The sequence below is a fragment of the Anguilla rostrata genome, chromosome 19, assembly GCF_018555375.3.
Source record: "Anguilla rostrata isolate EN2019 chromosome 19, ASM1855537v3, whole genome shotgun sequence".
Classification (NCBI taxonomy): domain Eukaryota; kingdom Metazoa; phylum Chordata; class Actinopteri; order Anguilliformes; family Anguillidae; genus Anguilla; species Anguilla rostrata.
In genome coordinates this window covers 9729443-9754611 of record NC_057951.1, presented here as the reverse complement: position 1 = coordinate 9754611, position 25169 = coordinate 9729443, and the positions used below count along the sequence as shown (strand labels likewise).

The 25169-nt window shown below is 47.5% G+C and overlaps 2 protein-coding genes across 7 annotated transcripts in view; one reads left to right on the top strand and one right to left on the bottom strand.

Annotated features, from left to right (window-relative positions):
* The window catches only part of LOC135245882 (cortactin-binding protein 2-like), a 35028-nt gene extending 32528 nt beyond the window's left edge, over nt 1-2500 (top strand). For all 6 annotated transcript variants that reach the window (XM_064319243.1, XM_064319242.1, XM_064319244.1 and 3 more), the window contains one exon: nt 131-2500. In XM_064319243.1, coding sequence (XP_064175313.1) covers nt 131-334 — 204 coding nt within the window. In that variant the 3' untranslated portion in view covers nt 335-2500. The remainder of the gene's footprint in view (nt 1-130) is intronic.
* On the bottom strand, nt 2327-24357 carry LOC135245884 (cystic fibrosis transmembrane conductance regulator-like). Its single transcript, XM_064319248.1, has 27 exons — nt 24208-24357; nt 23341-23451; nt 21736-21847; nt 19967-20182; nt 19294-19383; nt 18484-18647; nt 17970-18095; nt 17054-17300; nt 16661-16753; nt 16381-16557; nt 15868-16059; nt 13432-13526; nt 13045-13131; nt 11987-12689; nt 11515-11643; nt 11226-11263; nt 10629-10891; nt 9977-10056; nt 9374-9524; nt 7703-7930; nt 7395-7495; nt 6419-6643; nt 5739-5894; nt 5231-5320; nt 4694-4866; nt 4295-4400; nt 2327-3739 (listed from the first exon to the last, which is right to left on the bottom strand). Exons 1-27 carry the CDS (start codon nt 24258-24260, stop codon nt 3536-3538), a joined length of 4410 nt encoding a protein of 1469 aa, XP_064175318.1. The 5' UTR covers nt 24261-24357; the 3' UTR covers nt 2327-3535.
* Nucleotides 24358-25169: the final 812 nt, after the last annotated feature.

The following is a 25169-nucleotide window of genomic DNA, read 5'->3' as shown; positions in this document are numbered from 1 at the left end:
ATGCATTTCATTTAAAAAATACAAAATACATAAGGGAGTCTTTTCTTTAAGTGAGATATAAATAGAACCTATAATATGCACTGTTAACCTCCAGGAAATGTACTGACACACACCCGTTGTCTACCTGCAGGTGGGTCGCTCTCCCTCGAACCTCAGCGCCCCTGGGCCCGCCGGCAGCAAAAGCAGGGCCCCCAAACCCAGGTCCCAGCTCCCTGTCCCAGCCAGCACCCTGCAGCCCCCCGGCAGCGTCCCGCGCAGCAGAACAAGGCAGACGCCGTTGCCCAAAAGCAAACCGCCAGAGGAGATCTGGATCCTGCACAGAGAGCCGCACTGAAACCCAGGCCTCGCCCCCTTTTCCCTGTTCTCTCTCTCCACCTCGTCACAGTAGAACTGAGACTGCTTTTCGTATCTGTTCTCGTTATAGCCGTACTTGATGCAATGTATAACATTGTGTACATGGGGACCGTAGTTCTATTCTGTTATATAGTGTATTGAGTTTTAGGTGGGGGAGAACTCAACATGTTAAACCAGCCTTTGGCAAAACGAAACAAAAAAAATTATTTGGATCAAAGCAACAGGACAATTTTTTTGGATATTGCTTTTTTTTTTTTTTTAGAACATAAGTGTTCCATGTTTAAATAGTTGCAAGGTTGTTTTAAATACTGTTACAATCAATCAGGGTTTTACCAAATGTGTAAATAGGAACTAGAAACTTATAGTATATAGATGGACAGTGGTGTTTAACTTGTACAGTGAAGATCTTAAATATTGTACATATGTTTGTACTTTAACATTTATTTGGTTTGTAATTGTTCACTTGTTTCAAAGTGAATGGAACGTGGCAATAAGTATCATAACTAAAAACACAGGACATTTTCTTTCAACCGTAAGCCATAATAAACATTTCAATTAGCCATATCCAAGAATGTAGGAATATAGGGGGTAGGGGGGGGACATGCCTCCCCAATGACTGCCGTTAAATATGATTATGCAGAAAACACCATGTAATTCCTTTAAACATAGAATTCAATTACAAATCCCCCCCTCCCCACACCACTAATTATGGTTTGACCCACCATGATGCACAGCTCTTATTTATGAAACCACAAAGAGGATATATAATTTTTAAAAAAGAAAAAGAAACAGAATATGTAGTCAACGGTTTGCATGATTGCAGGAGTTGCTCGTTCTGTGGACTTCTCTTCCCATTTGTAGTAGAAATGCTGTGTGTCACCAGTCAGAAGCTAGTGCGTTGATGTCCTCTGTCAGTCACAGTGGTGGAAGAAAAAAGTGATTAACTTTTGCAGCTAGCTCATTAACTATGTATGTATATGCAAGCTAATCTCAGCTGTAAAAAAAAAAAAAAAAAAAACTAAAACTAAAAAACAGCATTTTCAATACTTGTAACCCAGCTTGCCTGCAATATAAATAGCAGCCTTTGTCATTTAATGAATAGATTAGCTAGATGGCAATCAGTGAATGAACATGCAGGCTGGGTAACTAAGGTTACCCTGCGATGTCCACTCACAGAAAGAAACCAGGAAACTATGCAGTGGTTTGCCAAACAGGCAATTAATGTAATGCCCCCCTCCCCCCATTGCAGTGTTAATATTTATTAGGTAATGTTTTGTAGCCAAGTATTGTAAACCTTAAATTTACAAGTTTTCTTGTTTCTTTTCATGCAGCTGCCGTTTTACTGGCATCTTATTGCTGCTAGCCAGCTTGTAGGATGTTGCACTGAATGTTTGCCTTTCTATTGCATTTAAATTATGTTGGCTAAGGTTATAAAAAGTCATTTCGATTTTTAATTTTTTTATTTGAGCAAGTTCACTAGCAATCAATAGAACTATAAGTTTGAATTTAACAACAAACTACTGTCAACCCAGAATGTATAGTTTTAGTAGTAATGCTATGGGCATAGACTTTGACCCCACATAGACTGACGGTCAGTAGAGAGTCCAGGGGAGAAAAGTCCCATTAGATAAGTAAGTTATTTTTTTAAATGAAGAAAGCTAGGATGTTGTGGGATATGGTGACACGTAGGATATGCCAGAAGAGCACCTCACTAGCCAATCAACCGTGCTGCACACTTCTCATTCGGCTGAGCACTGCCATGTACTGCAAGCACACAGGAGGCCTGGAGTTAGTTGGGTGATCACCGTTAGTGTCCCCCTCAGTTATTTAAAAAAAGAAAATGTCCTGTTAGTCAGTCCCTCCCCTCTCCCCTCGCTCAACTGAACTTTACGCCATTTCCCATACCTGCCTAACCCCTCATAACCCCCCCGACACAGAATTAAAGCAGAAAGCGTGTAAACATTTTTGTTGAAAACAGTGTTGCGTTTTCCCATTTTACTTCATTTGAAACGTTCATGTGTACTGAAGAATTGTTCGGACTGGCCTCTGTTGTGCTCCAGCGTTAAGTATCTGTCGAGTGGGGGCTGAAGAAGTGCCCTGCTTTCTGCATAAGCACAAGCATTAAACTGCACTCCAGTTTCTAGAACCTTCTTCTCACATTTATTTCAGTCATTCTCCAAACAAATGCACATTTCTCTCTCTAAACAAATCTCATCCCCTTACCCTTGGAAGGAAGAAACATTATTAACACACACTATACATTAAGTCCATTCAATATGCATATAATAGACAAGTTACCACATTACAAAGGTAATTTCTGTGGTAGTGTATACCATTTCATGTTTTTGCGCAAAATTAAATAATCTAGCTTAGAAAATAGAATTTCCAGTTTATGACAATGGGCATCAGATTTACACAGTCCCAACAGCTAATAAGTACCATAGATATGTAAAGTGCATTGACATGAAAACGAGCACAGCAACGTATTGAAGTGTCAAGCTTTTGCCCGTCAAGTCACCAAATTAATCAATATACAAAAAAAATCGTGGTTACGATTGAAAACTAAGGATTTACACTACTACTATATTACACTGGTCATTAAGTGACGTAAAAACAGATTTGTGGACCTGCGCGTTGCGCGTCCGTTTTATTGCAAGTCTAAACTGCACAGAAATAAAAACGGAATCTCATCTTTTCGATTCGAATTTATACCGCGCTCGTGCGTGCTGTTTACCCGTTTGAAGCTCCCCTGCGGTGTGCCTGTACGGCCTGGATCGGGCCTTAGGAACCCAGGTAAATTTTCCGCCATCGCACCTAAGCCAGGAATGTCACAACGCACGTGAATGACATCAGTAGCCTAAACACCGTACAGACACCGGCGCTGAAGTGGCCTGCTAGCTTACATCGCAAAGTTCTGAATGATCTTGGACTGTTGTCTGTTGTCTGTCTCCCTCTGAGGAGATGTGCGTGAGATCTTGTGTGTGTCGTGAGGTGTGCATGCGTGCGTCACGTCAAACGGTACGGAGGTCAGGTTATGGGTCAAACGTAGGGCATGTGACGACGGTCGGAACTGCGGTGTAAACGTAGCAGTGTCATTGGAGGAGAGGCGTGGCTCCACTGTTCATCAGGCTTATCCAAAGGCGGAGCCTGGCTTGCCGTTGCCGTGGTGAGGGGCGAGGTTTCAGAGGCGGGTGTCGTGGACCTCGTCCTCCGCCTCCTCCCGCAGGGAGCTGATTGGCTTAGCCCCGCGCTTGCTGGAGACCCGGCGGTTGAGGGGGAAGAGCTTCTGCCGGTCCAGGCTGCTCATGGCTTGCTTCAGGTGGCTGGTCTCGTTCATCAGCTTCTGGATCGAGTCGTACGTCTTCAGCGAGCTGCCCTCGATCATCTTGGAGATGATTTTTTAGAAAAGGGAGAGAGAGAGAGAGAGAGAGAGAGAGAGAGAGGGTCAAAAGCCAGGTCAGATGCAGGGGTGGCTTGGTCAAGGCAGAGTGATGGGCTGCACATTCAGTGGAACAGTAGTGCACTGTTTAGGAGTGCCATGCTTGAACATAACCAGTAGAGGGAGGCATGTAGTTTCAAACAGATTGGCTCAAACTCTTTGTTCTATATGTACTGACCAGATATGCATGCACTAGGGAAACCCAGAACAAGTCATAAGATGTTTGAAAAAAAGCGTGATTTTTCCCCCCCCCATTAACTACCCATGCTACCATCATGTAAATTGTAGAAAATAAAAATGATTAACATATGAAAGTAATGTGCAAATTTGAACTAAAAGACTAGCACTCTGTGGACACATCTCATCGTCCGTTAACCTTAATATCACTCTTATTGTTGGATGCCTCACAGCGTATACCAGTCATTACAGTAAAAGTAGAATTTAACCAGTAAAACGGCACAGCAGGTTGCTTAGTGACAGGCGAGAGGACAGGATACTGACCAGGAAGGACTGACACTCCAGCAGGGGCTCCACGTGGTGCTCGGAGAGCATGACGGTGCAGTCGGAGAAGGAGTGCTTCAGAGTCTTCCTCAGCACCTGCAGCGTTCTGGGTGGTACAAGCAATGACATCATCAGCACTACTCCACAGTAGTCAGCCTAGACCAGGGGTGTCAAACTCCAGTGTTGATGGGCCGCAGTGTCTGCACAAGGCGGTTGCCAGAGTTTTGCCAGTTGAATATAGTGAAGTGAGTTTGTGTGAATCCCCATGTGTGTGTGTTTGCGCTGCGTGACACACACACACACACAGGCCTAGCTCCTGGCTCTGTTAGCAGAGCAGCGTGGAGGCCTGGCTTGGCTGGAGTGTGGTGCGGGGAGATGGTGGGGCGGGCGGGTGCTCACATGGGGTCCAGGTGGGCGCTGGGCTCGTCCAGCAGCAGGATGCGGGCCTTGCTGAGGACGGAGCGGGCCAGGCACACCAGCTGCTTGTGCCCGTTGCTCAGAACGTAGCCGCCGTCCTCCAGCTGGAAGTCCAGCTTGTCCGGGAACTGCTCTATGACCGACTTCAGCCCCACCTGCGGTGCAAAAGCAGAGGTGGAGAACCCAGGGTCAGACTGTAGAATCCTCTCCAGTATTTTGTTCCAGTCCCCTGGATTTGCTAGTGAGCACAATTCTTCAGCCAGGAGGTACAACTAATTATTGAAATCAGCTGGCTGAGTTCATGTGTGGAAGAAACACATGGCAGGACTTTAACTTTCTGACCCCTGCACTTTCCACCTGTAAGGTTGTCACACTGAAACGCATGGCCTTTAAGGCAGCAGTAAATGTACATATGTTAGCTGCATACTCACAGAACATCATATAACATTCAATATGGAGGTGCCATTTTAATCACGACTCACAGATAAACAGAGACCCGATTTTTGGCGTAAGGTTTACCTCCTCTGCGACTCTCCAGAGCTCCTCGTCGCTGTGTTTGAGATAGGGGTCCAGATTCATGCGAAACGACCCCGTCAGAATGAAGATTTTCTGCACAAAACAGGAAGAGGAGATGGGATCAGGATGTTGTTATCAGCAGCGATCTTGCAGCCCTGCTCCTGCCAATCTCAGCACGTTTGAATTATACGAGTTGGGATTTTGCAAGAGTATGATTTTTTTCAGGAAGCTTTTTGGAAACAAATGTTACTTGTTTTTATTCCATGACTGTAACCATTTTTTCCCCTTTATTGTCCAGATTGGCTCTAATCTCCAGTTCCAGACACAGTCATATGGAGATATTTGTGAGATTTAAGAGACGTATGAGTAGATCTGACATTTAGGGCAAGTAATGCATGAAGAACGGTGAGTGCAGCCGTGAGTGTGTGCCTGTTTGTGTGTGTGTGTGTGTGTGTGTGTTTGTGTGTTTGTATCCATGGGTGCATGCATGCGTCTGGTGGTGTTTGGTTACCTGGGGAACCACGCCGAAAGCCTTCCTCCAGGTCTGCAGGGGCACAGAGCTCCAGGAGACGCCGTCGATGGAGATCTCTCCGTCCGTGGAGGCCAGCCGCAGCAGGGCCGCCAGCAGGGTGCTCTTCCCCGAGCCCGTCCGACCCAGAACGCCCACCTGCAGGGCGAGGACACACACTCCAATGGGCTGCCCGTCCACACCACTGACCTGGGATCAGCGGGCTACAAGATGACAGCTTTCAAACCGTCAAGCGCACATCTGCCTCTGGGCCTACTGGAGGAACCACGGCTAAAACGGGTCGGGAGCAAGGTCAGGTGACATGACCTCAGCCTATTAGAAGCATGCATGTCATGCTGCAGCTCCTCTAAATGAGGCAACACATCCAGGGAGAAGCTCCAGAAAACTTCAGCTCATTAGTGGTTAAATGTCTGTAACAGCTGGCATCACCCATCTCTGATAGAAATCTATGCTGTCTGTCCATTTTCTAGGCAAGAGATTAAGTCACTGAAAAGGAACCCATTTATTTACCTGAAAAGGTAAGTTATTTGAGGCTGTGAATCTGAAAATCGTTTATACACCTCCTCAATATTTTTGCATCTAAGCTTGAGTCACCCGGACCTGAGTTTCAACTACTTAATGAGGACTATAAACACAATTACCCATCACGCCCATCATCTTACCGTCTGCCCGCCCTCCACGCTGAAGGACAGCTTCTGCAGGACGGCCCTCCCGGCCTCCGTGTACTTGGCGGTGAGGTCCCTGACCTCCATCTGACCCCTGGAGGGCCAGGCGTCGTGGACGTGCGGGTTCTCGATGACCAGGTCCTTGTCCTTGCCCCGGCCCGCGGGCCCGGCCTCCTCCGACGGCAGGTCGATGAACTTGAAGACGCGCTCCACGGATCGCATCTGGAAGCGGGGCGAAAACAGGGTTGCCAGGGGTAACGCAGCCATTAATCGGGTTCCCTCTAGAGGGGAAGGTTTGTTTGGGCTGCCAAATGATGCTTGGCCCGTCTGTTTAAATGTGCGTGGATTTACTGTACATGTTGCAGTGCGCGGGTAAGATTGGGTCCATGTGTGCTTCTTACGGCTTCTACTTACTGTACAAGCACTGAACTGGAATATTTGTAAACGGGGCCTATGAATAATACTTGGGGACTCTTTTCTTTGAATAGTTACCAAGAATTAAAACGTCATAGAGTCTGATTAGCTACTTCTATCCTTCTTAAATTTTTTACTCTTCAAATGAATGCAAAATGAATAAATTGGAAAATGTGCTGCCCCTGTTCTGCTCTGTGCCATATTAAGAAACAGTACAGGTGTTACTCTGAACTGGTATATATCAGTACCAACTTCCATATACATTGCATTGCTCTGTACTTAAAGTGTTAAAAGGGAACAATCCCATTACATTACATTCATTTGGCAGACGCTTTTATCCAAAGCGACGTACAAAAGTGCATTTTCATGATCGTAGACAACTGCTGAACACGGGTTCAGTAAGGTACAATTACTTATTTTGTACAGCTATTTACATGAATTATAACGGTCAATATAATCATTTGCCCTCTGTGCGTAACTGATGCTTGAATTTGATTGGTTCACAGGAAAAAGTGCATGCTGGGAAATGAAGTCCAGTGGATTTGGGAACGGAACGTACCAGGCCGTCCGCTGTGATGCTGGTGACGACCGCCCACTGGAAGGTGCCCAGGATCAGCATGGCCAGGACGATGATGATGCCGATCTCACCGGGCTTGTCCCCTGCAAGGCCACAAAAACAGCCTCAGCATACGGCCTGCCTCACGGTCTACTCCAGCTGCACGGAGCCTAAACTCTTCCTGTTCCCAGCCAATATGGAGACCACAGTTTTTCACAAAGCAAAGCTAAATAACCTCCCACCCCCACAGTCCTCAGTCTGCAGCCTTTTCATCGTTCTGTTACACAGAACCGGGGGGCGCGGGTCCTTACTGTTGGTCCCCACGGCGATGAAGGCGGTGGCGGTGAAGAAGAGGACGAAGAGGATGTCGATGCGGAAGAGGAACCAGCGGAGCGTGGACAGGTACAGGTGCCAGGTGGCGGTGTGGGTGTTGAGGGCCTTGTGGAACAGGGTCTCGAAGTAGGACTGGCGTCCGAAGGCGCGGATGGTCCACAGGCCGCGCAGCGAGAGGATGAGGTGGGAGAAGATGGGACTGCGGGCTGGGGAGGGAGAACAGCGCGCGGCCTTAGAGAGAGACTCCGGCCCTCTGAAGAGTACGTTTCTTTGGAATGTTTTTTTTTTTCAAAATTCCAAACCAGTGCTCTAGAACTCCACTGCTTTGAATTGCCAGTACTGATGGTTAGGGTCTAGCTACGCAACTTTTGTTGCTTGCGACTGAATTGCCTTAAGGATTGCGTCGTGTGACCCCGCACTGCAATTTACTTGCAGTTCCGGATAGCAATTTAGGTGCTAGAAGCTGAAGTTCATGCAGTAGCCAGAGCAGAGATACGGGTCGCACAGGTCGCAAGTTTTTCACTCGGCCAGCGGCCAGCAGGACCGCAGGAACGCGCGGCGACTTTGACGTCAGACAGTGGAAATGCATTTCTGTGAAGCAGACGAAAGGCTGTTTACCACAGAGTGACCTTTTTACCTGCCCCCCCCGAATAAAACCCAGTGTAAAAAACAACGCACGCGACGCGCATGGGACGAGGGGGGCGGGCCGGCGCTCCAGAGCGCACCTCTGACCCGCTCCCCGCTCCTCGCTCGTCGCCCAGCGCGCCGCGTCGGCGCAGCGTGTGACCGATGCCAGGATGCCGGTGCGGAAATCCCCGCTCGCATTCCCCTTCCAGCTCCCGCCGCACACACTCCGCCCTGCGTGCGCCGCGTGGAAACAGGCAGGAGCGACAGAGCGACCGACCGCACGGCGGCCATGTTGGAGAGAGGCAGCGAGAGGGCGAACAGGGCGCCAGCAAGCTGAATGCAGAACCGGGGTGCTTGCTTCTGCCTCATTGGATCATGAACAGTTGGACCGTGAGCCGATTGGACGAGACGTGAACTCTTCCCCCCCCCCTTTTTTTTTTTTTTTTTACGGCTTCCTTTGTGAGTACCCGTCACTCCTCAGCCCAGGAGTCATCCGCCTGCTCTGCTTCCACTCCCGTTTTCCGCCATCAGCGTGACCCCCCCCCCCCCCCCCCCCGCTCCTGTCCCCACCGCCACCAGACTCTATGGCTGAGCCGACAATGTCTCCTCTCTTTCCCAAACGAAATCAAAAACACCGGCTCATATCCCACCTCCTTCCCCACTTCCTGTCAATAGCCCTTCTGTACAATATGGAGACTGACACAGTTACCCCTCTGTACAGTATGAGAGTGACACAGTTCGCAGTATGCTAAATTGTGCCCAGTCAATCATGCACCTATACAGTTACATGCAGTGAACCGCGTTATCTAGCTAGCCCTAGACAAAATGGTGCTCTACAGCCCTCACAGCTATTAAGGTCAAAAATTGACTTTTTCTGGTGTCACTCAAACCTGTGTTGCACTTGTGTATGAAGAAGAGCACTTCTGAATAGATGGTGGCAAACGGGTCACATGACCCTAAAGAGCACAGGGGCGCAGCCGGGATCGCGGGCGGCCCGATTTCACCCCCCGCCACCTCCTCACCTTCGGCCTCCAGCTGCCTGAGCTGCTGCGCGGTGCGGAGGAAGTACTTCCTCAGGATCACGAAGACGATGGTGAGCGGGATGGCGGCGATGAAGATGTACGGCCTCATTATGGACACCACGAAGATGGCCCCCAGCACGATCAGGGTCAGCTACGGGACGAAAGATTAAGAGTGGTCACCATGGCTAGGCCCTGTTAGAGGGGTAGAGTAACTATTAGAAGAGTATTCTACCCCTCTAATGGAGGATAGATGTAAATTGGGTGAGGGCTGGAAATAGACCCAGGGCAAGTTCCCAGATGGCCACAGGAGAGAAGCTGAACTGTGTAGCACATCCTCTTTCGAGAGTGGAAATCCTGTCCTGATCCTGCTGGACGCATCGTTTGACACATTTATCACCCCATTGATAATCTCGCTCACGAGAGACTAAAAGTTGATCCATATCACTGGATCAATAAAGATCTTAAGGCCAACACATTCTGTGTGTGAATACGTCCATTGCTAACTTTGTGAGGCGCCTCTGTGAATACATTTTATCAAATGTGTGGGCTTGTGCCTTATGTGGAGAATTTTGCATCCTTCCAAAGGCTCATCCAGTTACCCACCTGGACCAAATCGAACAGGATGAGGGGCAGCATGTCGTCGATAGTGGCCATGTCTTTGGTGAATCTGTTCATAATCCGACCTGGGAAACAAGAAAAATTCTGAAAAAGCTGCACAGTTCAGACAAAGCTCACGGGTCTGCAAAAATCCATTTGTTTCATCGTCAAGGTCAGACACCGCAGTCCAGGAATCGTCCAGCACAAACCCCTGTTTTTGTATAAAATGTAACTGGCAGACGTCCAGGGCAGACACAGACTGACCCGGACCTTGGATGCCTCCAAGACAACGTGCGTCATAGCAGGTTTCCACGCAAGCCCGCCTCAGACTGGAAGTGCTCTGGGGGGAGGGGGAGGGAGGGGAGGTATGGGGCTGCTGCATGAGGGTAAAGTGGGACTGTGAGGGGTGGGGCTGTTCCAGCAGGTATTGGGTCAGTTGGGTGTGGCTATGAAGGGATGGGTGTGTAGATGGGCTGTTAGGGAGGGTAAAGTGGGCCATGCTCCGGTGGGGTGGTGGGGGATTTGGGGTGGGGTGGGTAGGGGAGGCAGGCTGTTAGGGGGAGGAGGTAAAGTACAGGCCATTTCTAGTGGGGGTGGTGGGGGATTGGGGTGGGATGGGGTGGGATGGGGTGGGGGGGAGGCAGGCCGTTAGTCGTACCCGACTTCATGGTGTTGAGCACGGCCATGGGCGCGCGCAGGACGGCGCTGAGCATCTGCTCGTGCAGCTTCTTGGACACGGTGAGCAGCGTGTGCACCAGCGGCAGCCCCCGGAAGAAGCCCAGCGCCAGCACGCTCTCCGACGTCGCCACGTAGATGTAGATGATGTAGTACGCGCTGGTGGGCGTGACGATGACCGCGTAGTGCGTTCCCTGGGAGGACATGTTGGGGTGCGTGCTCTCGTCCTCCTCCCGCCAGATTTTACTGAAAGTTTTGACAGCGCAAGAGGATTATGGGTAAAAAGGGAGGGGTGTGGTGGGTGGGGCATGAAGCTGCCACCCAGTGGCAGAGATGCTGTATACGTGTCGCTATATACAATGCTTGATAAATACTGTACATGCACTGCTAAAAAATGTTAACAAAAACAGCAATGATCTGACTAGGCTTTGAAATTGCTTCGTATCCTATGGTATATTTCATCTTGTATTTCTGAAACTGAAAAGACTACAGAGTCACCAACAATAATTAAACACTAGTGTGATGAACATTCAACAGGGAACTACATTTTGATTTGCCAAAAAATAAGAAAGGTACTCACTCAGTAATCAGAAATATGCCAATCACTGACCCAGCCACCTAAACCAAGTGCATACAATAGAACATTTCAGATAACAAGACATGCAGACTCAAACTTCATTTTATTTGGAGTATTATCTGAGATGCAAATAGTACTCTAAATAAATTGTTTATCATTGCTGGCAGAGTACAAATACATTAAGAACATTTTTGTTTTTATTTCACTGATTTTCTTAGCAGAGTACAATTGCTTTGCTTATGCAATTTTTTCTTTTCTTTTTTTTTTTTTTTTCCCAGCATCGCACAATTACCTCAATCACAAAGACCACAGCGATGAAGATGAGGGTAAAAACAAGGTTCCTGTTGGTGGACACGTATCTGAAGTACGTGCTCCATGAGGTAGTCTCAAACACATTCTCACGTTCGTCTGCAAAACATTCCTGTTGGAATAAAGATGGTAAAAAAGTCTCATTTGTACTGTACTGTACTTGTACTGTAACACAAGTATACAGTAAATGTAAATGAAGGGCAGTTTCAGAAATCAGGTTTCAGATCTGTGTACCTGTCTGAATCGCACCACTGAATATAACACTTTCTTCCACAGTGAGATTTTATTACTTGCTCTGAGCAGAGTGGAGTTTTCATTTAAACAGCCCAAATGCGCTTGCATAGTTACTTTTTTCCCTCTCTCTATAGTTTATTAGTTCTACCCTTAGATGCGCCTCTACAATGGCAGTTAGACCCTCGACCTCTGGCTGCCTGTCGCTATGTGGACACGCCCACCTCCATGTCCTCCTCCTCCACCTCCTCGCTGATGTCGTAGACGCTGTCGTTGGAGAGGCGGCGGGCGTAGACGTCCAGCTCGGAGGCCAGCTCGCTCTGGGGCTTGGCGGACAGCCTGCGGCGGAAGGCCTGCTGGTTCTGGTCCCGGCGCTTCTGGTCCTGGGCGTTGGTGATGAAGGCCAGGACGGACTGGCGCCGCTGGCGGGAGAGGGTGTGGGCGTGGGCGTACACGTTGCCACGGGGCAGCACCTCCTCCACCTGCTCGTCCTCGGGCACCACCGAGAACCGGTTCTCCGCCGCCTCCTCGTCCTCCTCGTCCTCGGGGAGCCGGGCGTGGGAGAAGCGGCGGGAGGCGGCGGCGGCGGCGGCGGCGGAGGTCGGGTTGAGGACCAGCGAGGGCCGGCGCTTGTCCGGGCCGTCGCCGGGGGCGTCGGCCCGCGAGCCCGCCGTCTCGTCCACGGAGACGCGGCGCAGCGTCTCGGTCAGCACCGAGCCCCGGCGCTCGGCCGCGATGCTGTCGTACGACCCCAGGCCCAGCAGCAGCGAGCTGAAGTCGGGCCGCTTGGACTGCAGCTGGGCGAAGGTGCCGTAGAAGTAGCACATCCCGTTGTGCAGCAGCAGGATCTTGTCGGCCCGTTTCAGGTGCTCCAGCTTGCTGGTGACCACCACGCGGGTCTTGGCGGCCATCAGTTTGCACAGGCACCTGCAGGCGGAGACAGAGGTGTGTGTGAGCAAAGATAATCCACTCAAAACAAAGCAAACACACTGCGGCTGGCAGTGGCTACGATCTCCGCACAGTACAATGGGGAACCAAGATCACCACACAGTAAAATGGAGGACCAAATGTTGCCTGTTAGAGTTGAAGTAACACTGGGCATTTTACTGTGAAGGGGTTGACAAGTGGTACGCAAGCAGGCATGCATGGCAAGAAGATTAAAATGCAAAACTATTTTATTGTATCTATTTTCTAGGTACACTTTATGTTATGACATAAAAATGCTGCACATTTTAATTGTTTATCCATGCGTGCAATCCGTGAAAACTTTTATTCTTCTGACCTGTTGAATATTTCTTTCTCTGTCACAATGTCCAGGTGAGTGAAAGGAGAGTCCAGGAGGTACAGGTCAGCATCTTTGTACACCGCTCTGCAATAACAAAGCAAAAAAATACCTGTCAATCATGTGCCGAAATATGAATGTGTGAAAGTGAATGTGTCGAAGGGCACCGACATTTTGAACGGTCTTCTAAAACAAACAAGATTTAAAAAATGAGATATGATAAATCATATTCTGGTCATATTCTACTAGTGCTGCAACCAAAGGTTTACCAAGGCATTCATAAAGTATGTGTAGACAGTATATATCAGCTCCATGAGGCGTTTATTAAGGAGGCACTGTATGACGGGCTGTGAGTGAGACAGAGGGGTGCACGTGCGCGACCGTTACCTGGCCAAACCGATACGGGCCCGCTGTCCGCTGCTGAGCGTCACCCCTCCCTCCATCAGGGGGGTCTTGTCTTTGGCTGGGAGGAGGGCGAGGTCCTGCGTTGGGACGGGACAGTTTTTAGAGCAGAGGTCGTACATTTACTACCCATTAGGTAGGGTAGCGCCTAGCCTCGTACTGTGTACTGTGTGTGGGGCAGTCCAAATCCCACAAGGGTAAGGGTTAGGCGACTCCCTAAATTTGATGGCTACCTGTCCTATTTGCGCCCATAAAATCTGGCTTAAGTTGATACGTTAAATGTGTTGTAAGGGGAAGGCGCTATCTGCAACAGTTTTACTGTCGCATGGTTTTACAATGCACCATTTTCACACATGCACCAAATAATACGCTTGTGTCATATGAAATGCATATATGTACAAACACAGCCAAACATGGTCATGCGACACAACACTGCATAAACCACAAGCACCCGCTTGGCCAAGCACACACATGCAGTGTGTGAAAGTACGCTAGGACATGGTGTTTATATGCAGGCTCCACAAAGAGAACGAAGGGTACTTATCAGAGACCCACAATGTGATAGACTGCATTCATTTTTATTAGAGCACATGTACTGTATGGGGTCCACAAGGGTCATTAGCATTTCTAACAGAACACCAACAGAGGGAGGGGTGACTGTGTGGGGAAAGAAGCGATAAAATCTCCTACCTTTTAAATGGCTGTTGTCATTACGATAGCAAGCAGAAATGTTCAAAAGCACATCGTTACACAGGGCTAAACAGCTAGCATTCATCTCACAGCCCAATCACTTTGGTCTAAGCGTACGCGTAAATACTCTTTTGGAAGTCTTTCCACAATGTATATATTTCACTGCAAACTGCTTCATAGAATTGCAAATGAATGTAATCTCTTTACAGACACTTCTTTTTCTAAAAAGCCATTTATAGGGCACATCAAGGGCACTTAGAGTAGTGACAACTAAGGGAATGTACACTGATCAGCAAGTCACAAAATGGACACTAAGTTCTGTTGTGGAATTGGATATACAGTGACACTACCATTATACCTGCCGAGAGGAAAACTCTTCCCAAATTGTCTTGTTTAAGGGCCAAGTTGCTAAATGCAACCAATTCAAAGAGGCAGGTGCCAAGACATGGAATAAGGGCAACTTCACAAACTAGCCAGTTAGAAGTTAATTAAGTCAACAGATGAGAGTTGCCAGTCCAGTTAGGTTGCTCCATTCAAGGCTGTGACCTCCACAAGTGTCCAAATAAACAGAAACGATCAATGACGCCTGGTAAAGGTCTCTCACAGGGCACATTAACATTGCAAATGAGCGCTCCGTTCAAAATGGAGAGGGAATCCCAGACCCGTCAGTGTCTGGCAGCTACAGGGTGTGGTGAGATTAGCCTTAAGCACGGCCATTAGCCCTGCTACTTTCAATCTGAGCTTCCAGTACGCACGGTTGACATTTAGCAGCTGTTGTTGTCATTTCTCTCCGCCGATTTGTTTCACGCTGCCGGTGTTTGCTTTGACAATAAAGCCATTGTTTTTGGTGAAACAGCAATCGAGGCGCTCACTTTTCTGGCCCCGGGGAAGCATGCAGGCTGCGACCGGCGCCCCTACAGGCGAGGTGCGGAATGTCACCTGTCTATCCAAGTTTCCAGACTTGCATTACATCATAGCACCCCTACTCCTAAGTGGGTGTGGGGGGGGGGGGTTAGCGCAGGAGGGAACAGGAGCCTTACTCAGCCTCAGAAACCAGGACATTTTGCTCTCTGTGTCTGCTGTCTGAACTATGGAGCTTTCACTCGTCATAGACTGTCCCGAATGCCCTGGGAATATCTGACTGGCCCTCTCAGCGTTGAGAGAGAACAAGACAGTGGAGTTGGGGGGTGGGGGGGGGAATTGTGCTGTGCTGAAATTGCTAAATAGGTGTAACGTGAAACACCTCTGCACCTCACCAAAGCTCCTGGGCCAACCTGGTGTTGACAACTTGAGAGCAAAATGTCACCATTTTGAAATGTGACAGTGCCTTTTTGTAGACAGAAGTGGGTCACCGCTGTCTCTGAGTAAGTTCAGTCTCCATGGTTTCACAGCACCCAGGTAACGATGCATGAATGTAGACAGTTTTTTTTCTGAGCAAGTGAATGTCTGGTAGTAACTTCTGAGTAAATGGGGTGGTAAAGCTGCAGTGGTCTTTGGGAGGGACTGAGAAAGAGAGAGAGAGAGAAGAGATGGAGAGAAAGAGTTGGAGTGACAGAGAGAGGGTAGAGAGAGGGGGGAGGGAGAGAGAGGGAGAGAAAGAGTGAGAGACAGAGAGAGGGAGAGAGAGAAAAGTGAGGGAGAGAAACAGAGAGAGGGGAGAAAGAGGGAAGGAGGGAGAAAGAGGGAAAGAAAGAAAGGAGAGTTGTGTGGGTGGAGGTGACGGCGCCCTACCTCCTCCAGCTGGCAGGCGTTGATGACGCTGGTGTAGCGGTACTCGTCGTAGGTCAGGCCGAACAGGATGTTGTCCCGGATGGAGCCGGGCATGATCCAGGAGGTCTGCGGGGAGAAGGAGATCCTGCCGCTGTGCTTCACCTTGCCCTCCGAGGGGACCAGCTCCCCCAGGATCATCATCAGCAGGGAGCTCTGCGAACAGGCACAGGGAGCAGGCCCAGCTCATGCAAAGCGCTATAACATTGACAAAACATTCCGGGAACGTTGCGAGAACATTTTGTGCTCTGCGGACAGGCACAGGGAGCAGGCCCAGCTCATGCAAAGCGCTATAAACATTGACAAAACATTCCAGGAACGTTGCGAGAACATTTCGTTTTCTACTGGGAAGTGGGCACCACCGGGAGAGTCTCTGCTGGTGGTTTGTGGCGTGTTTCAACATCATCAACACCCGCACTGTGCAAACACACTGACGTGACGTGTGCCACTGCCCACAGGCCCACAGGTGTGCGCTACCTTTCCTGATCCAGTCGAGCCGGCGACGGCCAACATCTGCCCCTTCTCCAGGTGCAAGCTGATGTTCTTCAGGACGGGCGTGACGTACAGGTTGGTGAAGAACAGTCCTGCGTCGCCGTTGGGGTGTCCGCTGTTCTTGTTCTCCTGTTTGATCTTCTCGAACAGTTCTCCAATTCCCTAAAGGGACGAGACAAGGGGAACCCGGCCTTCAGCTCCTCGACATCGCTCTCACCGCCCTCCCTGAGCCCCGGTCTGCCGGACGGCGCGTGGAAGCACCCACCTCGTCCCAGGAGGCCGTCACGTTCATCAGCTCCACCTCCGTGGTGGTGAGGCTGTACTCCAGCACCTTGTACTCCTCCTTAGTCAGGTACTCCTAGCGAGGGGGCAGACCCACACAACAGCGGTCACAGGACGGACTGTACAAACAGCATTCGTACTGCATTCAGTAACATCAAACGCCTTCTAAAGAAAGAGATTATGTGTACTTATGTGGTGAAAACAAACCTCATCACCCATCATTGAAATGGCTTTATGTGGCGACAAAACCAATCACCATCCATTAGTGTGAAGTCTTAGGTGGCTAAAAGAAACATTGTTATGGGTAGAAAGGTCTATGGCTAAAAAAACCATATCGCCCGTGGTTGAGAATGGTCTTTATGGGTGACGCTCTTACCTCGATCTTGTTGATGAGGCCCACGGTGTCGTACCACATCTGTATGGAGTTGGGGAACTGGCGGGTGAGCGTCATGCGCAGCACCATGCAGTAGGACAGCGTGGTGAAGATGCGCCGCAGGATGATGCCCTTGCTGAGCGCGAAGGGCACGATGGCGGCGATGATGACGATGAAGGCCGAGTAGAAGTAGGCCGCGCTGTAGAAGTAGCGCAGGGAGCCGATCTTCCTGGTCAGGGTCATCTCGTCCCTGCGGTGAGAGGGTTTCGTTCACGCGCAGCTCGCTGGCCGAGGTCTCGGCGCGAGCAGGTGACTGTGACATCACAGCTGCCTGGTAGAAGCTTCTAGAACACTCATCTGCTTTGAGCAAGGCCTGGAATGCCTCAGTCTGCTGGGCACCAAGATCATAACTGACCTCTCTGCCAAATTAAGCTAAATCAGTCCAGACTGTTAGTTTAATCGTGGTGCTGCATGCCAGGTTGGACTCAAAAGCTACAGGGCATACATTTTATTATTTTATTTTATAATAAAATAGTAAATTAAAATGACTATTAACAATGTGAAATAATGAGAAAACATAATAAAAGGAACCATAGAAAAAAACATTTTAATTTAATGTTTAAAATAAAATTTAATTTAATCTCCAGCTTTTTCAGGTGCCCAAAATTGCATATGGCCTCTGTATAAACCAGTAGGGCCTAACTCTGCTCCTGGAGATCTACTGTCCTGTAAGTTTTCACACCAACCCTAACAAAGCCACACCTCATTCAACAGCTAGAGATCTGCATTGAGCTGCTAATTAGTAGAGCTAGGTGTGCCTAATGAGGATTGAAATGAAAATCTACAGGGCGGTAGATCTACAGGAACAGGGTCAAGACCCACAGGTATAAACCCTCCCAGGCGTAAACTAAGCTCTTACTGTCTTATGTTTTTGATAATGGTCTCCATGATCTCCTCCCAGCCGTAGGCTTTGACTGATTGGATGTTCTCCACGATCTCGGACGTGAGTGCCAGCCTCTTGCTGATCAGCTTTGCCCTCTTCGTCCTGGGGGTGGGGTGGGGTGGGGTGGGGGGGGAGCTCAGTCATGTTAGAGTGTCACAGGTGACCTGGGGCTGGTCTCTTAAAACCTGTCTGCCCATAACAATTTAGTGGGTATATACTGTATCTAACTGGAATTTTTTAAAATTTCAATCAAAGGAAATATTTCAGAATGGACATTGCTGGATACCCATCACTCCAGTGAATTAGCATCACAAACCAATCAATCTGATTTACAAACCACCCAAAGATTTCAGTACTGGAAGCCTCATTTATACTTTCAGTGCCTTATGAACTGATTTTAGCCATAGATTTGATGAGCGTGAGAGTGGGGAAGGTCCTTCCCACGGGTACAGAAGCGGGCGGAGACGGAGGGAGGGGGGCAGGGGGGTACCTGTAGGGGCCCATTTTCTGGGACAGACAGGCCTGCATGATGGCCAGCAGGGTGAGGGCGGCCAGGGTGCAGAATCCGGACGCCTCGATCAGCTCCCAGATCAGCCCCACGCACAGGATGCACTGCAGTGGCGTGATCCACACAAAGTGCGCCAGACCCAGGCTCTGCAGAGACACCGCACACAGGGTTACACCCCAGTACTGCACAGGGTTACGCACACAGGGTTACACCCCAGTACTGCACAGGGTTACGCACACAGGGTTACACGCACACCCCAGTACTGCACAGGCTCAAGAGATTCAGTTGATCACAGGGAACCACACTGAACCGTGCGCATTACCGCCATTACTTGCATTACTTGGAAGGCAAGGTGGAAAAGTGGTGAAATGACATGAGTGGGAGCTGCTTTCAACCAGTGTACAGTATCAACAATCAGCACTGCTGCCCATGTCTCCTGGACGGCCTTGACTGTTGTGCTTATATCATCATGCTCCATTATATTTACTCACTGACTGCCCGTAAGAATTGAGATAAGTCCAGCCATTGGCACCTGCTCAGCGTACAATGAAAGAGTGGTTCTGAACCCCTTAAAGTAGGCAGCACAAACCCCAACCAATTCAGGGGTTTATAATTCCCTCGCGATTTTTCCAATGCCTTTCTCATGGGATGAAAGACCCAACTGGGTTTTTTTTTAAACACAACAAACCATGACTCGGTCTCACACTTGGTTCTGTTGTTACCGAAATGGGAAGATCAAAGAGGCACAGGCTCTAAAAATGAGCAAACGCTGTCATGTGATCTCACGCTTACCTCGTCCAGCTTGTTCAGGTGTGCAGACATGAGACTGACCAGCTGCCCGGTGCTGATGTTGTCCAGAACCCGACTGGAGAGCTTTAGAGTCTGCAGAGATGGACCCACATTTGCAACCATGTGAGCACATTTTTTTAAAATCCAAAGGTGATTCATTTTATTCCTTTTCTGTCAGGCCAATATGACCTGGGCTCACACTGTACAAATACAGGGGGAATGACGAATCAGTCAGCTGTGGTCGTCTAGATATGTTTCTGCTAAGGGTTTATTTCCCCTTTAAGAACAAGGATATAGCAAAGATATTCTATTTAGATGGTGCCATATCTGTAATATATGTTGTGTATTGTAATCATGATAGTAACTTGTATTGTAATCATGCACCTCCCTCAATAGGGTTCCTGATGTTCTTGTGATATCCTACTGTTGTATCAACGTGGCCAATAGGTGGGTGCTACTTAATATTAAATCTCCAGCTGAGATTTATATCAGATTGTCCTGTTCCACCCCCTCCTTTGTTTTTGTTTTGTTGTGTTATGTTTTGTATGTATATGTTTTTTTGTACTGCTTTTGTGAGTGTATTTGTGTGTCATACAAAAATGAAAATGAAAATGAAAAAAAAAGCGGATTGTACCATTAAGGTGTGTGTGTTGGGGAGGGAGGAGGGGGGGATCACCTTCTTATATATGAGGCTGAACAGGGCTATCCGTATCTGCATTCCCAGGTGGTGCAGTCCGAAGATGGCGGGCTGGAGGAGCAGGAAGCGGGCGGTGAAGAGGAGGCAGAGCCCCAGCGCCAGGTAGAAGCCCTGCGAGCGTTCGGGCGCGTGGAAGGGGTCGAAGGAGGCGATGATCCTCCCCAGCAGCTGCGGCTGCACCGTCTTGGAGGCCTCCTGCGGGCGGGGCGGGGCGGGGGGTACGAGAGCCTTTAGTCCCCATGCCTCGCATTTAAACGCCACCCGTTTAGGGTGAAGAACGCCAATTCACTCAAGCGATCGGCGATAACGGCCAGTATTAAACAACTGTAAGGTTTGGCTTCTGTCTTACAGTTAAACAGTTAAACCCCAATGTCCTGAACCCCGCTTCTCAGATCAGTAGACTTGTCTGTGACTTGACTCTAGAGGTTAAGTGTAAAGAGGAATCCTCCAGTGTGACCACAGAGGACAGAGGACAAACCAGCACACTGTAAAAATTTTCAAGAGGCCACACTTACAATAATGAGTAACCTGACTGCCTTAAAAAATGAGTTTTGCAAACAACAGATCTTCAGTTCTTCATACTTCAGTTCCTCACAGTTCATGCAGAAGAAGCATCAAGAACTGAAGGTCCGCCGTTCACCTAACTCAAGATTTTAAGGCAGCCAGGTTACTCATTATTTTAACTAGAGCCACCTTTAATGTTTTTTTTTTACATTATATCAGCATGACCCTACAACACAAAATGACTGTTCCTGTCACGGTGGGGGTTCCTACCTGACAATATACAAAATGCACCGTATTCATTTACTTAGTAACATGATTAATAGCATTATGTACGATAATCTGAAGTACTTGTGGCATTGTTGTGCTTCTTTAAACGCCATTATAATTAGCACAGATCTGTTGCTGGCAGGTTTTTGGATGTTGTGGCATCTCCTTCTGCTGAAAGCCCATGAGACACAGTGCCATACCTGCTGGAGACTTGCCACTATGGATATTCCAGAGCTGATGATACTCTCAACACGTAAACCAAACTGCTGTGTGTTATCACTGTTGTTAGTGGCACAGCAGACACAGTTCAGTGCTGTGTTCCAGTCAGCACCGCTGTGCGTTTTACCAATTAGCCGTGAGATTATTTTTTTTCCACCCTGCTTTCCGGGTGATTGAAGATCAGATTAACGAACGGGGATCGCTCGTTTCGAGTGAGGTAGGCGCATACGCGGAGGTAATGTACAATTCCCAAATAAGGTTCTCTTCGTCTTTGAAAATGTGGCTCAGATCTAGTTTATTTCAGTGTTCTGTACAGCACGGCCAATCCCCACAAATTAAATTTAATTAGACAGAGAATAACATGTATTGACCATTTGACTATTATGCTCATATTTAAAAGGCAATTACTAATACCAAGAAATAAGTCACAACTGGTTTAGAAAAATATTGAATTACACTATATTCTTGCTTAGTAGACACACTTGTCCTAGACGGAAAGGTTAGGATTTCCATCATTGCCCATTTATACAGCCAGAAACAATTACTGAAGCAATTCAGGTTAATTACATGGTTCTAGCAAAGAACAAGCTTCCTTACCTTCTTAGCCGCCTCCATCGGCTGCAAGCACTGCCAACTTGACACCCCCCCCCCAGCTTGACACACCCCGCTGATAATGATAATCTCATCAAGAGCCTAAATCTGAACCCTGTTTCAGCCCCCCCCCCCGAAACAAAAAAAAAACAAAACATAAAACTTACCCCGAAGTAGAGCAGGACTCCGTAGAAGGCGAAAGGCCAGAAGAAGCATCGCGCCAGGGCCCTGAAGAGGCGGGGCCTCTTCTTGGTGGACGCCAGCTCCCTGTCCCATTCTCTGCCCCAGACAGAAACAGGGCCGTAAAACCCGCGTCATTAAACGGGCGTCTCGCCTCCTCGCCCGCCGCCATTGTTTCGGGGGGGGGGGTGTCTGTGAATACCCCTGGGGGGTTCGGCGAGGTCTTTAAAACGAGGGGGCGACGGCGGACTTGACCACCGAAAACCATGCCGACCAAGTAGCAGCTGAAAGCTCGTTGTGGCAGATTAAAAATCAGCCAAACTACGTGTTACACTGAAAGGTCATGTTTTGCACTCATTCAGAAAACCATGCAATGACCAAATATGGGCCTGAGGAAACTCTGTGCTGAGTCACATGTCGCTACTGCTTCTGCCCAGAGAAGACGCTCAGAAGAACTTCAGAGTCAGTGCAAAAAACAATGACATGTACCTGAAAGCGAGATATTTATGCGCTTTAAATTTCAAGGCCGATCGCACGGAAGTAAGGAAATGAGGAAAGTGAGAGGTCTTTTGTCTTTGTCACGGGGCGGAGGGAGCCCAGTCGGAAGCGCCATCCCACATTTGAGGCTAAGGCGGCGCTTCTCGTCAGTCCTGTTACCCTGACCCTGCTGCGCGCCCATAATCACTGGAAACACACCGGAGCCTGAAGGGCAGAGACGTGACTTGCTCTTCAGGACCTGAGGCCGTGCCGTCTGCTAGAGTAAACACTGTTAAAGGGCAATCAGGCGCAAGTGTGCGCTTCATCTCTCCATCGCTCTCTTTCTCTCTCTCTCTCTCTCTCTCTTTCTCTCTCTCACCACCAGCTCGGAGAAACGGTGATGAAACCTGCCTTCTCTTGAAGACCACCACACCGTGTTAACAAGAAACAGACAAATTAAATTCCTTGAAAAGACAAACCCGTGGAACTTACAGAGTGCTTAGTACAGTAGCTCTCTGAAAGGTAATCACCCATTCATTGTTTAGCAGAATACCTAATGATTTGAGAGCAGGAAGCCCGGGGACTAAAAAGACTTGGTTTTTTCATCTGCTATAGATTTGATTCATTCAATTTAGCCTTTGTATAAGACTGCATGGCATTTTTAATTAATGTAGTAAAAATGCAAATGAAAAGACACATGAATTTTGAACTGTTATTCCAAGAAAATAATGCATAATCTTCCAGAAATAGTGTTTACTATTTGGGAAACAATCAAATAAACAACTACTAAGTCGATGTTCCTCACAATGCTTTATGTAATAACACTTGGCACGTCCAGCCAAAAATCTTCCCTTACAGTAGTTCCACTCACACTGAACCTCTCTCACATTCCTGAGAACACAATTTTCCTAACTTGGCAACAAACCAATTTGAATGCTGTAATTGAATTGGCTGGGACAAATAGACAAGAGCCTTTCTGCCAAGTGCTCTGACATAGCCTACCTACAGTGTAACTGAGAAGAAATCAGCTTATTGCAGGAGTTTCATAATTTTCTCTCATAATTACCCAAAAGAAATATTTTTAAATATATATATGTACAATTAAAAATACGCACCTTTCCAAGCGTTCAGAAAGATTGTCAGCTGTGTCAAAAGATGGGGCTTTATATATATCTGAAAGCTCTAGTTTCTGTTTATACCCCTTTCTCAAAATTGGAGATGTCCAACTAGAACAAAGCAAAAAGAGGTCAGTTACAAGCAGTCACATAATTTAACATGGCTAGTGTCTAAAATCAATACCATTTCTGACCAATAAAATATATTTTACTGTGCCAGGCACATGCACTTGTCCACAGTTGATCAAGGAAACAATTTCTCGAAATCTTTGTTTTAACTTTAAATTCAAACAAAGAATCGAATGATAGTACACTTTAAAATTGTAGTATTTTCATTGAAAATTGTAAAAAATAAAAACAAAAAAATAAAACATTTTTTTTGTACTATAGATTTTTTTTTTTTAAAACAGTCCAATTTTATAGCAGCATATATGTGTATATCATCTGCATCCTATACTTTATGGACAAAATTATTCGATATTACAAGCAATTGTACTATGTTTTTCATGACATGACATTGGATATAAACATTAAGCAACATGCACAATAATGACCAGTTTCTGTATACATAAACACGGAGTATATACTTTAAGCTAGATAAAATGAAAAGCTACTTTATATGTTATTGCCAGAAGAAATTGAGTAGTTGTACATTTCGAGTCATGATATAAACTTCATATGTTATCAACTCATTGTGTATCGGTAAAAACAACAAATTCGCTCCCGTACAACTGCAAGCTTAAGAAAATAATATAAGTTGCGCATTACATGACCAATTGGCATAAACAAAATGCACTACTGATATTTGTACATTTGAATTCTTATATTTTAAAACCCCATGCACCTGTACAGCAAATTCATTCTTACCAAAAGAAATATCTGGAGAGGAAGTTGGCATCTTCGACAGGTGATTTCTGCATCCTAAAATTACCACCCGGTTACTTAGTCTGTACCTGCGAGAAGTGTCTCTGGCATTGGGTGTCTCGTTAACTCTGCCCTTTCAAAAAAGACCTCTTGTTTTGTTCTCCACCTTGTGTATAGCACGCAGTGATGTCACTGGTGTGTTGTTTGGCTCAGTCCAGGTTTACAGCAGTGTCAGAGCTCCGCGGTGGACAACCAGGGAGTTTTAGGAAAGCGCATTCCCTCACTCAAAGCGGTTTCGCGACGTAGTTTGCGCAGAGCTGCGCAGCGGCAGCGCCAGAGTTTCTTTGGGTTTTTGAAACGCGAATAGCAAGCTACAGGGCTGACAACTGTCACACATCCTTTCAAGATGTCACTTCCATGAAGAGAACCCGGACGCAAAAGCGGCACCATGCTGCATATTTTGGAAATGACGTCTGGAATAATTCTGCGTAAAAATAAAAGTAAAAGTGCGTAAATTGCGTAATTGTTATTACTGTCTCGTGGATATCTAAAGACATTTCTAAAATGTAGAAAAACTCATCGTAACTCTGTGTTTTGCCTTATAACTATCACTAGAAAACTGGAAACTATCAGTCGCTGTCCATTTACAAAGTTTGTGACGGTTGGAAGCTTGAGTCATTCCTTTTTGCTATAGATGAACATATGGATGGCAATCCCACTGATGGCAAAACATTTCCCTGTAGGATGACCTTTCCTTCCTCTGATTCTCCAGACAAGCAACATAGGTTTAGAGTTTCTCAAAGAATTTCGGTGTAGAATGACACTGCATGATCCTGTACATTCGACGAGCTCCAAATTTTATATTCGCACCATATCCAACAATTGATTGTAACAGAACATCCAGTAGGCTAATAGGAAATAGCAGGAAAAGCGCAGTTTATTTGACACTTGATATGCAATGTTGT